The sequence below is a fragment of the Phocoena phocoena genome, chromosome 1 (genome assembly GCF_963924675.1).
Source record: "Phocoena phocoena chromosome 1, mPhoPho1.1, whole genome shotgun sequence".
Classification (NCBI taxonomy): Eukaryota; Metazoa; Chordata; class Mammalia; order Artiodactyla; family Phocoenidae; genus Phocoena; species Phocoena phocoena.
The window spans coordinates 155,733,764-155,750,510 of NC_089219.1; the positions used below are offsets into that span (position 1 = coordinate 155,733,764).

Sequence of the window (16,747 nt, forward strand, 5' to 3'; positions counted from 1 at the left end):
TCTTACCCATGGTGAACATCTTACTGGCATTTATAACAAATGGCTAATACAATTAGCACCATTTCTCATAGCTTATAACATTACACTAAATATTATACAATATAATGATGTAATAAATAAAACAACAATGAACATGTTCCATGTGAAAGTTCTGATTTTTAAAATAAAGTTTAAAATGACAAATCAGAACTGATGTACCTTCCAAAGTTTAGTAGGATAAATGGCTCAGAAAGGAAATTAACTAGAAACATTGCACAAGACAGAACTTCCCTGTATGGAAACCCTGAAGTGTGAGCTGAGAGGTACCAGTGATGTCAAACGATGTGCATATGTTTTACAGAATAAAAAAACTCACTATATGTAGAGTTGATCTTTACCTCTGTGGAAGTGTAAAGTGCCATTTTAAATTAAAAAAAAGATTTACTTGTGTGGCTACTTCAGATACAGAACAAAATATAAATATGAAACAGTACCCATATGAGGAATAAACAGATAATAAAACACATGTTTAAAAAACTTGGACACAGGCATCTTCATGGAGATGTGAACAATGAATGCCTAGTTAAATGTTGAAGCTTAGACAAAATAAGGAAGTTTAAAAATAAAACATATTAATTGAAAAGAATATAGTCAGACTCCATCCAACCCACCCTTGTAGTGTAATATCTCTTGCATAAAATGACTATCTACCTTATGATTTTTTTCATTAGAGAACCCGTCAATCCCTCCCTGACTACTTTCCCCTTTGGGATTTGGCTGTTTTGGTTTTACATATAAACATTAACCAAAATCAAAGGTGTTTCTCTGTTTTCCTGCATGAAGTGTAACTAACTATCTGTAAACTATGCAAGGAAAATAATGAAAAGAACAAACCACCAGTTTGACTATGCTAGTGCTAACATGTTAAATGGCTTCTAAAGGAGTAGACTGGACTGTCCCAGGGTTCTGTGATTTTGGATACACCGTATTTTAGAGGAACCTTCTACACAACAAAAACTTCTAAGGGCAGAGAGAAAAGGTGGCATTGGTCTCCCTAGAATTAAGTCCAATCTAATCTACACACTTTTTAAATTGTTGAGGTATCTGTCTGTCTTTAAGCATTTCAATGTAGTGGCACAGCTTCAGAGCTGTCCCCAGCTTAAGCCCCATGTACTTCATCATCATGTCGTTCTTGAGCAGTAGCAGAGCTTTCCCATCAATGTCATGTTGCATGAAGAGGTCGGCGAGGGCGCTTGATAACTGAGGATCTAGGTATTTCAGAAACAGGATCACTTCATCCACAGACCAGGTTGAAGGGTCATCAGGGAGGCTCTGTTTGAGGACACCCGGGTCACTTCCAACTGGTGAACTTGGAGCGAAGCTGGTCGGGACGTAGAGAGGTGAGCCAGCCTGGCTGAATCTATTGTTTTCCAGTAAAGCTGGGTAGGTCATCATGTCAGGGCTATGTGCTGGACTGCGTTCACTCTGGGTCAGCACGGTTGCAGGCTCGACTGCAGTGGACTGGGTGTCTAAGAAAAGACTGCAGGTGTTGTGGGCCTCTGGACTGGAGGAGCCCTGCGTGGGGTCCTCGGGCGAGTAGTACTCCTGGTAGGAATGCCTGCGGTAGGTGGAGGGGACCGTCGGGCTCAGGCTAAGGCCTTGCTCCAGATCCAGAGGCATCCGGGACTCAAAAGGTGCTTCTAGAGGGTTGCTCTGGGAATCATTTTCCGGCCTTTGTACTGGAATAGTGGGGCTATAACTTTTAGGGCAAGGCGATGCAGAGAGACACCGCTTCTTCCTCATTTTCTGGTATCTGATCTTTTTAGAAAGCAGGTAATTATAATCTTTAAATGTATATCCAAGTGGCTTACAATTTTGCAACCATGACTTCACACGAAGACGGTTGATTTTTGTAACCTTTGCATGCATAACATCAAACTTCTTATCCAGTTTTTGAATAGCATAATAGATGACCACATCGACTTCACTGGAGCAGCTAGACATCTTTTTTGTGCAACCAGAGCAACTCTGCTTTCTCTGAGTTGGGCCTAATTATTTTTAAACTTGCTGGCGGGTTATTTGCGAAACTCCTTGGCCATGTAGGACTGGTAAATCTTCAATTCCTGACAGGCCTTTGCTGGCGCAGAGCCCGCCAAATCGGCCTCCGGAGGGCGCCGGACGCAGGTAGCAACGGGCGGCGCCTCTCTAGGTTATATGTTTTTGAAGTTAGAAACTATATTTATATCACAGCCCCTATGTATAGCACAATATCCATTGCTAATTCAGATTGTGTTTTAAGATATGAGACAAAATTTAAGACTTTTATTATAGTCATAAACATCTAGCAAATCAACCAGAAAATAAAAACTAATTTTCAATTGGTCGGCCAAGAACAAAAAAGGGAGGAATACCTAGTGCAAAATCATATCTCTAATAACTACTGTTGGATTTAGAGCACACACATGCGAAACTTATTTTAAAATATCTTCTTATCAAAGATTTGAGGTTGGACCGGAAAAAATTATATCAGAAGTGAAAATAATTATGTGGTCTGACCAGCGTGGATCACAGAAAGTAAGTGTATACTATATATAAAGTAAATAAACTACGAGGTCCTGCTGTATAGCACAGGCAACTATATTCAATACCTTGTAATAACCTATAAAGGAAAAGGATCTGAAAAAGAAATATATATATATCTGAATCACTTGGCTGTACACCTGAAACACAACATTGTCAATCAACTATACTTCAAGGGAAACAAAACAAAACAAAGTAAGTGTAAAGGGAAGTATAGTTTTATAAATTCACCTCTGATATGTAATGGACCAACTGAAAGACAACAGAAAGTACAACTTTCTAGGAGACAGGACATGGCCAGCAAACCAGGCCATTACCCTCGGTAACGGTCATACCTGCCAAAAAATATACAGACTAGCCTGCAATCATGAATACATAGGAATTCTTCATTTATCTGGCATTGTTAGGCAATGAGGTATGTTAGGAGAAGTTTTTTTAAAATGACAAAATGAAGAGGAGTTATTTTAACCTTCACTCGGTAATTTTTTTCTACAATTAAGAAATGCATCCACTGGTGTATTTAATGTTTCCGTGATAACTCCGGGTCATCAGTTCAATCAACGTTTGCATGAATAATGCAAATGGAAACAAGACAGGCATGCTTACTGAAACTGAAAATGACATGGCACTGGCTGAAATAACTGATGAGAGAGCACGGAAAAAGCAAAAATGAAAACAAACCGTGATCAAGAAACAATCAGTAAAATTCTGACTTTCTGTACTTACTTTCAAAAAGAGACACCACAAATCCCAGCGAGAGACTCCAGCATCATCAGCTGTCTTTCTCCTTTGTTTCCACCTTCCTTCCCTTTTCCTTCTACATTGTTCCAGGCAGTGCTTATAGCTGCTTGCAAGACAAATTCTAATACTTGCTTTCTCTCACACAAACTTCACAATATGTCCATGTGATAAACAGTGTGGAGGTAAAAGACAATTCATCACAGAGACATCCCTTTGAAAATAAAATTAGAAACTAGCTTTTAAACATGCAGAGAGAAGGGCGTGGAGTCAGGCACTAATTTCCTCGCGAATTCCTCTCCATTTCTAATAGACATTCTTCTTTACCAAGATCCCTTTTTATTGGTGTGCTATTCCAGACTGCTCCACTCCGCCCAGCCTCATTCTGTAAAATACATTCACACTCTTTTGTGACCCTACTTATTTTCCCATTAAATAATCAATCATAGAACTGTCGGAATTATTTACAGAGTGAAATTAAAATGCTGTAGTCACTTGGAGGGTTTAAGCAACTCCACCAGAAAATACTGGGCATGGATTTAAAAGAGGCTGCGTGGGACTTGCTCTTGTCCAAGTTCTTTCTCAAGAAGTATCTGAAATAAGCCTAAATTCAGAGTTAATCAGACTGGCCTGCTTTCTCAGGTGGACTGGAACTCATTGCTCTTTCCCCTCAACTCCCTGATGTCATCGGCACTTTCTGGAGAGGAGGTGGACTTCTCTGCCTACTGCAGAAGCTCAGTTCCCCCCGGGCCCACTCCGTGTCTCAATCCCACACTAGAGGCCACATGCCAGCCTTCCCAGAACATTCGTGGCCTCCTTTCAGTGTTTGACCTGCTCAGATTGAGTCCCTGTAGACTCTTCCTCAGCTTGAAACCTGATCTTCCACCCCTTTCCCTGACCTCAATGGTAACCTGCCTACTTTAGGCCTCAGGTGCTTTAGCTATAAATTGATATATTTGCCCTTAATTCTAAAGTCTTCTTTCTAAAGCTCTACAATGTGGTGGCTCCTTGAAAATGTTTCTCTTTGCTGGTTGTAATTTTGTACAGAATTAAAAGCACAGCTACTCTAAAAGACAGTAAGTTGCATTGGATAAGGAAAGTGTGCTTTTGTAGTTAGATTAACAGGGATGGAAGACGACTTAGTATGTTTTAAGATACTCATGATCCATTCTTGTGAGAGTCGGGGGAAGAAGGGGAAGAGAGTTAATAAAATACCAAACGTTTGTGACAAATTAAGTTCACCAAGATGTAGCTGATAAGTTACTACTTGAATAAGCCACACAAATCCAATTCAAGTTGTCCTTTATTTTTCTAAGAAGGATCCCAGTGAACTGAGTCCCATGTTCAGTGACTCCACGTTCAATGGCTTAGTCTTTAAACACTGTTATGTTGCTGGAAGAAGAAATATTGCCCACCATTCCTAATTGATGTTTAGCTATCACGCACATTTGAAATAAATTTATTACTTTGCCTGATCTCAGGGTAATACATTCCAAAGGGGCAAAGAACACATGAAAAGTTATGGAGTCTCCATCTTCTACACTAAAGTGTGCAATAAATTACATATTATTTGGCCGTGAAATTCACAAGCCATAGAAACCACTCCATTTGCAATGTATACAGTGGTAATCAGCAGGTAATGAGAATGATATAAAACCAAACAGACCGTGTATGATGGCACTGCTGCCAACAAAGCAATCATTAAATGCATTGATATGCATCTACGATAGGTAAGCTCTTTGAGGGCAATTGCTATGAATTCTACATACCTGTCAGGATACTATATATAGCCCACTTTCTATGGCCTTTATTCAAAGACGCTGAGAAAGGGTTACTCTGGGTAAATTCAGACCTTTTCTCAATATAGAATTTGGTCAACATGCATTCTGAACAGCAAAATTTCACGGTATTTTCCTACACTAATTGCCACCTCAGCAAATGCAGGATGAAGTATAATGGATTATAAGAAGTTAGAAAGGAAAGATGGAACAAAAGAAGGAAGGTAGAAAAAAGGTGGGTATGGAGTACTTCAACATTTATGTAAAGAGTGGAACTAAAACTAACCTGAGGTTACCCTGAATTATTAGCATACGCTATAGAAACTTAAATGAAAAAGTAAAAAAAACCCAGCAAGGGAATCTCAAAGATTCTCTGTTTTTTCACTTTACTGCATATACACGTCCATCTTAAACAATCTATATGCTTATATCCAATAAGAGAGCATTGTTTTGCAAGGCTTTTAGGTTTCTATCAGCATGGAAAGGTCGGACAACTCAACTTTAGCAGAGTCAGCCTTCAGGTGAATAATTGCTTCTTTCAGGTTGTGAGCATTTGAATTTTCCAGAAATGTTTCCCAAAAAATGAAAACTAAAAGAGTCCTAGGACAGCGTCCTTTAGAAGTTTTATAGTATCAAGGTTTTTGGAGGAAGAGTATCCTTGTCAATTATCAACACAATGATTCCAAGCAGGTCAATTTATGCTGACAATATTATATAACAGAACCCACTTCACCTCCATTATACTGACCAATGATCTTCCTTCCTTCAACCTTGTGCTTCTTAGTAAAGTTGAAAGTACAGAGCCAAGAACAGACAGTGACAATGCCAGAGACTCAGATGTACCTATAGGTGCCTTCAGACAACATCAGCCACCCAGGCTAAAGTCCTGGTTTAAAACATCCCAACATGAACGAATCTCAAAAACTATACGCTGAGCAAGTGAAGCCAGATCAAAAGGGCACCTACTGTATTATTCAACTTACATGAAATTCTAAACTAGGCAAGTCATCTCTAAAGATAAAATACAGATCGGTGGTTGCCTTGGGGTGGGAGATGGGGATACTTTTGCAAAAGCCTAGGAGGAAACTTTCTAGGATTTTAGAATTGTTATCTATCTTTATGGGGGTGGTAGCTATACAAATGTATACAATAATTAAAAGTCACTGAACCGTTGACTAAAAATGTCTGCATTTTATTGTATGTAAATGATACCTTGATAATGTTGATTACAAAATGAACCAAAAACAAAACAAAGCAGAAGAGAAACCTCTCCAGACCTCAAAGGAAATACACTGTTTTCTTCCAGGGTACCAGATTGGAAATGAGGCATTGGTCTGTTCTACCCTCAGCTTATCCCTAGGGTTATCTAGTCTATTTTAGAGCACTAGAGTCCCCTATCAGGAAAACTCACCCCATGTTTAATTACTTTGATTTCTTCTCTGCCTCTTCTCCCAACACACTGAAGTCATTCACGGAAGAAAAACCAGCTTTTTCCAACTTTGCATAGTGACACATTCTTTCCAAAGCTATTATTTATAGAATAAAATTTGGCTACACTTTGTAAAAATCTAGCTTTTTGAGCCTTACAAATCTTAACAGTTAACCTATTGCCTCCACTGCAATTTGGAAAAAAATTATTTTGAAAATGAATAGCTGAGAGTTGACATTTTTTTGTGTGTGATTTTCTCTTCCCCTAAGAGAGAAGTGAGTAGGAATGAGAAACACATACATAAAGAAAAAAGATTATCTTGCTGCCTTTGCATGGTTATAATTTATAGGAGGCCCTTTTCAACAATAATCTATTATCAGAATCAATAAAACATAATCTCCATGAAGGCCAGGCCAGGATACTTGTCTCTTTTTCAGCAGATTGCAATACAAACCACATTCATGGATATGCTTCTTGATGATCTTTGTAATACTGTAACAGTTGCCCATTTCCTCATGCCTCTTCACCTTAACTTTAACATGGTTTTTCACTAATGACTTCACATTTCTTTCTCTAACACTTGGTTGTGGGCCTCTTTTCCAACTCCAACTCCAACTCGCATTTCACTCTGGAACCAAAGGAAGACTCACACCTTCCTGCTACAGTTGCAGAGTATATAGACTGGAAAAAGGAAGGTTGCCAGATGGTGGTTTACATTATCTACAGACTTTCTCGGCTCAAGGTTAACTTCCCTGGGAGAAAACCCATAAACCCAGAAGTGTCAAAAATAACCTGCATGTGCAGGAGGGAGACACCTTTGCTTGTCTTATTTTACATTATTTCTGATTTCTGGGCCCTGGTGATTTATCTCCCATGGAATGGAACAAGGAGGGGAACAAGTAGGGACAGTCCCTTCGAGCAGCATGCCTGGCATGTCCATAGCCTGCTCTCAAGGCTGACTGCTTCCCACACATATGTTGCCTTGTTTAAGCCTCAAGCCCTCGATCCTTTGTTGAAATACAATAATTTCATTTCTATAGTTTTCAATACCAAAAACTCAACCTCCAGGAGGGCTAAAGTCTAATTTGTATTCCAAACCAAGTAGCAGTGCACTTCGCTACTACTGAGGCTGAATCCATAAAGACTTCAAGACCACGCCCAGAAGACAAGTTATTATACTTAATACCCTAGAAGGTCTGAAACATAATTATCATATACATAGCTGGTCCTTCAGAGCTTTTTACCTATAACATGTTTTTTGATGAAAGTTATTTAATGTACTGGAGATAACTGGGACTTACTGATCAAATATTTGAATACTTATACTTACCTGGGATTTCATTTCTGCTGAAAGAAAAAGGAAGAACAGAACTCACTAAAAAAAAAAAAAATTTATAAATGAAAGTAAAAATCTTATCACATACTATCACTTTTGGAAGCAGCACAGAGGGGCAGTCAACGGTAAAACACTGGCATCAGAAGATGTGTTTAAGAGAAACACTCTGGGAGGTTTTGAATCAGACTTGGTTTTTTGTTAGCTAAGTTACAGGAGAATTTTTCAAGTGGGGGGAAGGGAAGAAGGAAGCGGACCAGAAAAAGAATTTAAGTCATCATCTATAAACCAACAAAGCACTGATAGTTCCAAACATTATGTCAGAAACTAAAATGACTGATATAGGCTCAAGTGGTTTATCAAACCTATAAAAAGACTACACCAGCAAAGTCCCCTTTTACCTGTAGAGTTCAGAAACTAAAACAAGGAATATTTTAGGTTAAAACCTTATCTCAAGAGAATCATATACACTTCACATGAATAAAAATACCTGAAACCAAACATTTTTAAAAGCTCCAATACCCAAAATATAAAGAAAAATATTAATCCAGAACACTCAACCAATCCATGATAATCACAAAACGGCTGGGCAATCTCTATCTCCCTTCCACACTAACCATCCATCCCATGGAAGACCAAGGGAGATCAGACCTTCCAGACTTACCTTCCAGACCTTCCAGACACCTGGCTGCTGCAAAATTCTACGGAGACTCCTTGTGGAACAGCAGTTTCCCATCTCTTGTGTCTCTCCCGATCATGATCATGATCATGCAGGAAGCAAGTCTGGCTCTGCTATTTCTTATCATTGTCTGTCACCCATCTGCAACATGGTATTGTACAGATAAGGAAAAAGTAGTTGCCTTTCCCCCAGAAGGTTGAGGCTCAGGTACAGGGGTAATTCTCCTGTGCACACAGTCATTATTTAGGCCGACTCAGTGACTTCAACAGGCTTAATCATGTGATCAGGTTTGTTGCCAGCTGTGTAACGCTCCCACATCTGTAGATAGAGCCACTCTAGGTCCATCGTGTATTGTTTGGTGTTGAACAGAGGGCTAGATGTTCTCTGCTTCCAGACTTTGCCACGAATTTTCTTCAGGTATTCTAGATCAGTTCCCAGTTTCACAGCTATGTCTTCATATTCTTGTCTATTTTTAGCAATAAGCTCAAGACAGCCTAAACAAGTGAGCTGGGAAGCTGCAACTCGGGAAGCAAGAGTCTCTCCTGGCATAGTCACCATGGGTGTCCCTGACCAAAGGACATCCATCCCTGTGGTGTGTCCATAACAGAGTGGAGTGTCCAAGCAGACATCAGCCAGCTGGCCTCTCCGAACATGTTCCTCTTTAGGAGCAACAGGTGAAAAAATGATACGGTTCTGGGGAAGGCCCATAGTTTGTGCGTACTGTTGAATATTAGGTTCTCCTACTGCTGGAAAACGCAACAGCCACAGTACACTATTGGGAACACGCTTCAGAATATTTGCCCACATCTGCAAAGGAGATGGGTCAAATTTATATAACTGATTGAAGTTACAGTACACGATGGCATCTTCCGGTAACCCGTACTGAGAACGTGTGGTTACAATAATGGTACGGGGAACCTCCTCTCCAGTGGCAGCCTTAACGTTGATCTGGGTAGTTGCCAGTCCATTGCTAAGACTGAATCCATTAATTGTTATCTGAATTTGTCCTCTGTTAATCATTTCAATAACTGCCTCTGCAGTAGTATTCATAGGAATGACAGGCATATTAAGAGCTGTATTGCTGCTGTCTGCATTGTCTCTTCCACCAGGACATTTCATCTGGACAATTTGCACATCTGGGAGACTATCAAGAAATGCTTTGAGGTCGATGCCATTCAGTACAATCCGACTGTCATAAATGTGCCCATTGAACTTAAAATCGATGACTGCTTTCTTCTTCAGGTGAGGGAACATATTAGCATGATCACCAATAAAGAAAGTATGCGGCATATAAGCCAGTTTCTCAGAATACTGCTCAGCAACTTCAGCAGGTGAAGTTTCCTGATCAGTGATGATATAATCCATGAAAAGCACGCCACTGGTCCCAGGGTAGCCCAGCCACATTGCCTGAATAGGAGCTGGCCTGAGAGCAAAGAGTTCATTTCGAGCACCCCTGGTACAACCATTCAGATTTACAAGGAAGTGTATACCATCTTGATGGATGCGATCAGCTGCTTTCCCATTGCATGGAATCTGAGAAAAATCAGTGAAATGATGGGCTTCTGCCATCAGCTTTGCTCGGAAGTTTGTGCCATCATCTGGGCTCAGGGCATAACAGAATACCTCAAAGTTATCAGGACTGTGCGTGCCTGGAATAGACTGCATAAGATGAGAAGTAGGATGATTCCCAAAGTCAGAACTCACGTACCCTACACGCAGTCGACCATCACTGAGCTTCAAGTCTTTTGGATGTTCGTACGGTGGTTTACGAAGGACACTGATCTCATCCAAGCAGAGGTTCCCATGGCTCTCAGCAATAGCCTTCCTGAAGCCATGAGAAAGAGGATAGAGCATACTATGATGAAGCTGCACAGAAGGCAACCTATTCTTCTCCAGCTGGTCAGCCACAATGCTGACCAACTTCTTCATTCGCTCATCATAGTCTGTCCAATCACAGACAATCTGCAGGCAATGAGCCAAATCACAATAAGCGTCAGGAAAATCAGGTTCAAGCTTCAGAGCAGCGTGATAAGAAGCAATTGCTTCTGGAATATTCCCTGAATACTTGTGAATGGAAGCCAGATTGCTGTGGGCATCCGCAAGCGCAGGGTTAATCTGAATGGCACGAGTATAACACGGCAAGGCTCCCTGAACATCCTGCATCTCCTTTAGAGTGTTTCCCATATTACAGTAGGCGTCAGCAGAGGTAGGACTGATTCGAACAGCTTCCTTATAATGCATCAGAGCTTCCTGCAGTATCCCATGCTGCTGCCATACACTTGCTAAATTTGAATGGGCAACAGCAAACTCTGGGAAGACTTCTAATGCTTTACGATACAAGCGAACTGCCTCTTCAATGTTTCCCTGGTCTCCTTTGATATTGGCTAGGTTATTCAGAGAGTCTGCATGGGTGGGGCACAGCCGCAGAGCTGTGTTATAACAATCTTCTGCTTCGGCAACACGGCCCTTCTCTTCCAGAGCGTTGGCTAGGTTGCTGTAAGCATCAGGGAAATGTGGTTGCAATTCAATAGCTCGCCTGTAGGTGTCTATTGCCAGATCCATCAGGCCTTGCTCATAGTATACACCAGCCAGGTTGGCACGTACCACTGCATGATTTGGGCTCAAGCTTAGGGCACAAAGGCAAGCTGTCACAGCTCTGTCAAATATCCGTGCCTCTTTCAAGACATTTCCTAAATTGATATAAGCATCCAGAAAATTGGGGTCAAGGGTGACAGCCTTTTCAAAGTGATGAATTGCAAGCCAAACCTCCCCTTGTCCATTGAAAACACAGCCAAGATCACTCCAAGCTACTGCAAAGTTCGGTTGCGTCTCCATTGCTTTCAAATAACATGCCTTGGCTCCTTCCAAGCGACCCAGGGCTTTGAGCAGGTTCCCCAGGTCACTGCGAACACAGTACAAATCAGGATTGTACTGAAGAGCAGAGACGTAAGCTTGTACTGCCCCTTCCATGTCGCCTGCTGCTACCAAAGCGGCTGCCAGGTTAATGTGACCATCGATGAAATCTGGTTTGAGACGTAATGCATGCCGGTAATGCTCAATTGCTTCCTGCAACTGCCCTCATTCCTTGTATACATTCCCCAAATTCGAATAGGCTTCTGCCAGAAGAGGGTTCTGTTTAATTGCCAGAGTACTAAAGTGGGCAGATCTGTCCAGCCTTCGACACTGGAAGTGTAGAGATGAAAGTAGAAAATAAAAGAATAGGATGTGATTTTTAGTCGTTACTACTTTTGCAAAAATTAGAAAATACAAAACAATTCGGTATTTCAAATACATACATATGTTTCAAATAACTATAAAGGTGAGTTGGGAGATTACATATTAAATGGCCCAAATGGTGCTATATAGGGGAAAATAAAGGAAATAAATCTGGCAGAGGAACGTCGGGGCCAAAACCAATCTTAAAAGTATTAGAAAATAGAGTGACCATACACACTGATGATAGAGTGACATGAACTGAGGCATATGGTCTCTTTTGAGTAAATGCCTTAAATACAAACTAAAAAAATAATGTCATAAGATTTACAAGCACTATAAAAATATTTAGCAGTATTGCAGTAGATAGTAGAAATATATAACCTTTCAACTTAAATAAAAACAAGACTGATGAAATATCATCTTTGTGCCCATGTCATCCGTGCTAAGGAATAAATAATAAATCAGCTTTCAAGATAGAATTTTTTACAATGAGAGATAAAAAAACAAAGAAAAAGAAACCCTAACTGTTTATCCCATGAAGGGAGAAAAAAACAATTTGAAAAGTCAGAGGAGAACTCTCTGAGGATAATATTTAACATCAATTTTTTTTTGTAAAACAGAATTTTAAGAAGCTGGTTTTGAATTGTTTATAGAGTTTCTAATTAGCATGCTGAGGAAATACAGGGTCCATCTTAATCCAGAAGCAAGTAAAAAGTTCTGACTCTTAAAATTCTAGGCTCTAGAGTAGGTGTGTGCTGGTGTGCTGTTGTGTATGTGTGTGTGTGTGTGCACATTTGCTGTGTGTTTTCAATAAACTCAAGAGTACGTAAGGGTTTATGTTATTACATTGTAACAATTCTTGAGCAAGTCTAACTGAAGGTCAGTAGCAAACAAGTAGATGCCGCTTGGGTGGCCCCCCAAACTCTCAGGTAATGCGCAGATCTGGCTTGGCAATCATGTTCTGCTTTTAGACATAATGCATTTTTATGTTCTTGTTAGCACTGAAAGACTAACTTGAATATTCTGCAACTGATGAAATGGACAACAGAGCAGTAACCTAGAGTTTACAAGTATTGGGGGCAGTAAAACTTTAGTTCTAGATTTAACTTGGATTTTAGTCCTAATTTAACTTGGATTTTCTACAACGCATTTTTTTTCTATAAACTGGAGGTATATACCACCATAATCCTAAAAAACCTGTGACTTTGGGCTTCAGGGGTCTAAGCCTTCTCTCTAAGTGACTGAAAGGTACAACTGGATATTAGACCTGTCTAAAAATTGTCCTTTTCTGTCCTCACATACAAGGGAACGCTTGATTTTTGGATAGCTGTCATTAAAAAAAAAAAAAAATGTGCAAAGAGCTAATGTCTTTTGCTAGAAGACAAAACAATTTCTTCTGGACATACAGTAATAGGAGGCAATGCCATGTGTTGGAAGCATGCACATATTTTATGATAGATATTAATCTGGAGGTTAACAGCTAGGTGCTCTGGTTGAAGCAGTTTATTTCAAACATACATATAATGTTAGTCCACTTTGTAACAAAGCCTTCAACATTTCATATGCAAATTCGTTTTTCTTTCTAGTTTAAGCCCAAGGAAATCCCTATAAATCTTGTCTCCAAAGAGAAAATATAAAGAATTCATAAGATTAAAGAGTTCTTATCAATTGTATAAAAAACTAGAAATGTACTAACTAGATAGAAATGTAGATGTCTAAGAGAACGTCCAACAAATAGAAAAGTAGAGGACTGCACTGAGATTGCAATCCTGAGAAAAATACATTATTTCTAAATGAAGAAGTAAAAGGAGATAGTATAAATTAAAGCCAGAAGAAAAATTTAAAACCTACAAAAATACAAGTCAATACAAAGTTAAAAACCCATGAATTTTACTATATACCCAAAGGCTTCACAAAAGATCTCATGAATATCACAAATTAAAATAAAACAAACAAAAGCCAGAAATATCGTTTTCCCCAAATTGTACTACTACCTGCTTATTGCTTCAGTGGTAAGAAGAAAAATTATCTTCAAATAGTTAAATTGTATACCTACTTATATTTTAACTCTTAGGTGGATCTTGTTATATAATATATATGATCTTTAAAGAAAACTTGTTGATTGTTTATTTTGGCATCTGTTAGGAAATTCCTATTTAATTAGATAAATCTCCTTAGATAACTCTTAAATAAAAATAGATGCAAATATAGTATGTTTCCTATCATTCACTTTAGACCTCTAAGAGTTGGAAAAGCTCAACCTGGAGAAGAAACTAGTTTTATGGAGGGAAGAAACTACTTTCCAGTTTAGAAGAGGAGGGATTATCCCATTTCTGTAGAGGAAGCAATCTGGAAGATACAAAAAGAATGATCCTTGCCTAGTGCTAAGGCCAGAACTACTGTGAATATTGTACCAGAGCTTGTAAAAACAGCCACTGTGCTGGCACTCACAGGCCTGGGTCATGGTGTGTTCAACAATAAAACTTTGCTCCAAAGGACGGAACTCCTTCGGGCCAAAAAGCTTTCACCTGCATTATTCCATTAACCTCACTGTTTTGTTATGGGAAATGCGTTTAGTTTTTGAAATGACATTGAAATATATCCTTAAAAGAACACTTTAGGTCTCAACAAGATTCTCTTCTCTTTCAGCCAACACATTACCTTTTAGAAATCAACAGTCTACTTCTTTCTTTAAATCATCACATTTCAAAGCTGTAGCAGCTAATAAATGTTAATATGATTTTTCCAAAACTGCAATCTCCCTAAATTTCTATGCTGTCTTCTTTATCCTGTCTTTTCAAGGTAAAGGTATCTTTCCAGTTTTCTTAGCATTAATTATCAGGATTATGGATTTTGTTCATTGTTAAAGTTCGTTATTTATGGACATAAGTTAATGTAAATGCAAAAATATCTCATATTATTCACAAGCTGGCTGACTTAAATCACTCGCTCTTAAAACAACTTTACTGCTCTCCAATCTGTTCAAATGCACGGAAATATAAATTCAGGATGATGTGGCTTTTCTGCAATGCTTTCTTTTCAGGCTGCAGTCTACATGACAGCGTTATATCTTATCCTTGCTGCTGTTGTTGTTCAATCTATAAAACCTCTCTTGAAGACCCCCAAAACAGCTTGTAATTTAAACTTTTACTTTTGGTGACTCACTGTTTTCAAATTGCCATCTCTGACCATATCCCCCTTCCAGGGGAATTTATGCAGACTCTTAACCCATAATTGCTTTACTCTTTACCTCTATTTCTGGGTTCTTAAATTAACTGTTACATCAGTGTTCTTCATTACTCAAATTATTTTTTCTTAAGAACATTTCCTGGAAGTAAGTTCATGCTATTTTTGACAAGCAAACATTTGACTTCTGAAAGAATTCTTATGGAAATGGGTTTATATCCCAAATGCACCACCAAAAATCTTTGTGACCTTGCATAAACATCCCTTACCATTTCAGGTGCTATCTTTGCTTGACTCCAAAGGGAACTGATTAAAACTATGAGCATCTAGCTGGTATGCACTTTTGTCTCAGTTTGGTCAATGAAACTCTCAAAAATCCATCAGATTTTCATTATTTTTATCATCAGCCTGTTTGTGTAAAATAAGTTACCATTTATGGAGCCAGTGTTCTCCTTTATTCCGGCATCCAATCATTGTAAATATTTCTCATGGACACATTCTTAGAAGGCCTATGAATAACCTGGCCTCTTACTGATTCTCCCTTTTGGAGTCTTACTAGCCAGACTTCCCCAATAACTTTCAGAGAGAGTTTTCCCCCTTTCCAGGTCTTCTTTTTGACTTCTATACGCCATAGAACTTTCAAAAGTCATCACACCAATACTAATATTACCACATACCCTCCGAAAAGCTCCAAGCTGTTTATGCCTATTCATTAAGTTAATACTTTATCAAAACTTGTCCAATTGAGTAGTTGTAGCACAGATATTTTACACATTTTAGCACAGACATGCTCTGTTTAAGGCTGACAGATCCATTAGGAATTAACTTTCTGGTACATTTTCCCTCTGACATTTTCCTCACAACTGCGTTTCCTCATAACTGAGCCATCAGTTATCTCTTGCCTATAGAAAGGCAGATAAGAGAAAAGAAAGCTAAGTGAGAAAAGATGTAAATAGACTAGTACAATATTGGACACATAATAAGTATTCAATAAATGATAGCAAGTATTCTTACCCTTATCCTCACATTAGTTTATATGTATTAAAAACTGATTACTGGACTCAACTCTTACTTCCATTGCTCATTAGATCCTCACAGAAACCTTGGAGGAAGCGAGGTTTTATCCCCATTTTACAAGGTTGGGAGACTGCAGCCTAGAGGGCTTAAGTACCTTAACTGAAGTCATATAGTCAAGAAATAAGCCTATATTTGTCACAATCACTTGCCCATGCTTTGACGTGACACCACCACCCATCATTTACCCAGCTTCACCAAGGTACTACTAAATTTTTTACTCTTATTCTCCTCTCTTTGCTTCATACTGCCATTGCCACCAACCCAGTCAAATTCACTTTTAATTTTCCAATGTTAGTGAAGGGAGTAGAAGGTGGAAATTGAGGTTAAAGGAGGAAACTTTAATGTTATTCAAGGATGACTTCATCTTAACTTTCAGCCTTTGTCTACCCTTTCTCTGCTCAAGTCACACGCAGAGTATTTGCTATCTCTTCCATAAGTCTTGACTTTTCTTGTCTTTATGCCACTTTTCTTTTCCCCATTTGCAATGAATCTCCCTTTCCCTTGGTTCTTCCCCAGTTCTTACTCCATACTCTCCATTAAAATTCAAATCTACCTTTAAAGCCCAACTCATATACCAGTTCCGTCCTGCAGTCTCCTGGATCTGCCAAGTCAGAACCAACCACTTGCTCCTCCGTGCTCCTGCAATGGCAATGATGTTAGAAGGGCAAGTGATTTTACAGCTCGCTCACCACCTGCGGGAAATATGTCCTATTTGCCCTTCCACATCCTTTTTCCACCCAACTCTATATGGA

At 39.1% G+C, this 16,747-nt stretch overlaps 2 protein-coding genes across 2 annotated transcripts in view; both read right to left on the reverse strand.

Annotated features, from left to right (window-relative positions):
• Positions 1 to 1,050: 1,050 nt before the first annotated feature.
• On the reverse strand, positions 1,051 to 1,983 carry LOC136118261 (sex comb on midleg-like protein 1). The gene has a single exon (XM_065871540.1). The coding sequence runs from the start codon at positions 1,981 to 1,983 to the stop codon at positions 1,051 to 1,053; it is 933 nt and encodes a 310-aa protein (XP_065727612.1).
• Positions 1,984 to 8,759: 6,776 nt separating this feature from the next.
• Positions 8,760 to 16,747, reverse strand: part of LOC136118268 (UDP-N-acetylglucosamine--peptide N-acetylglucosaminyltransferase 110 kDa subunit-like) — a 38,603-nt gene continuing 30,615 nt past the window's right edge. Inside the window, 2 exon segments of the mRNA XM_065871553.1 lie at positions 8,760 to 11,761; positions 16,549 to 16,634. Coding sequence (XP_065727625.1) covers positions 8,760 to 11,761; positions 16,549 to 16,634 — 3,088 coding nt within the window.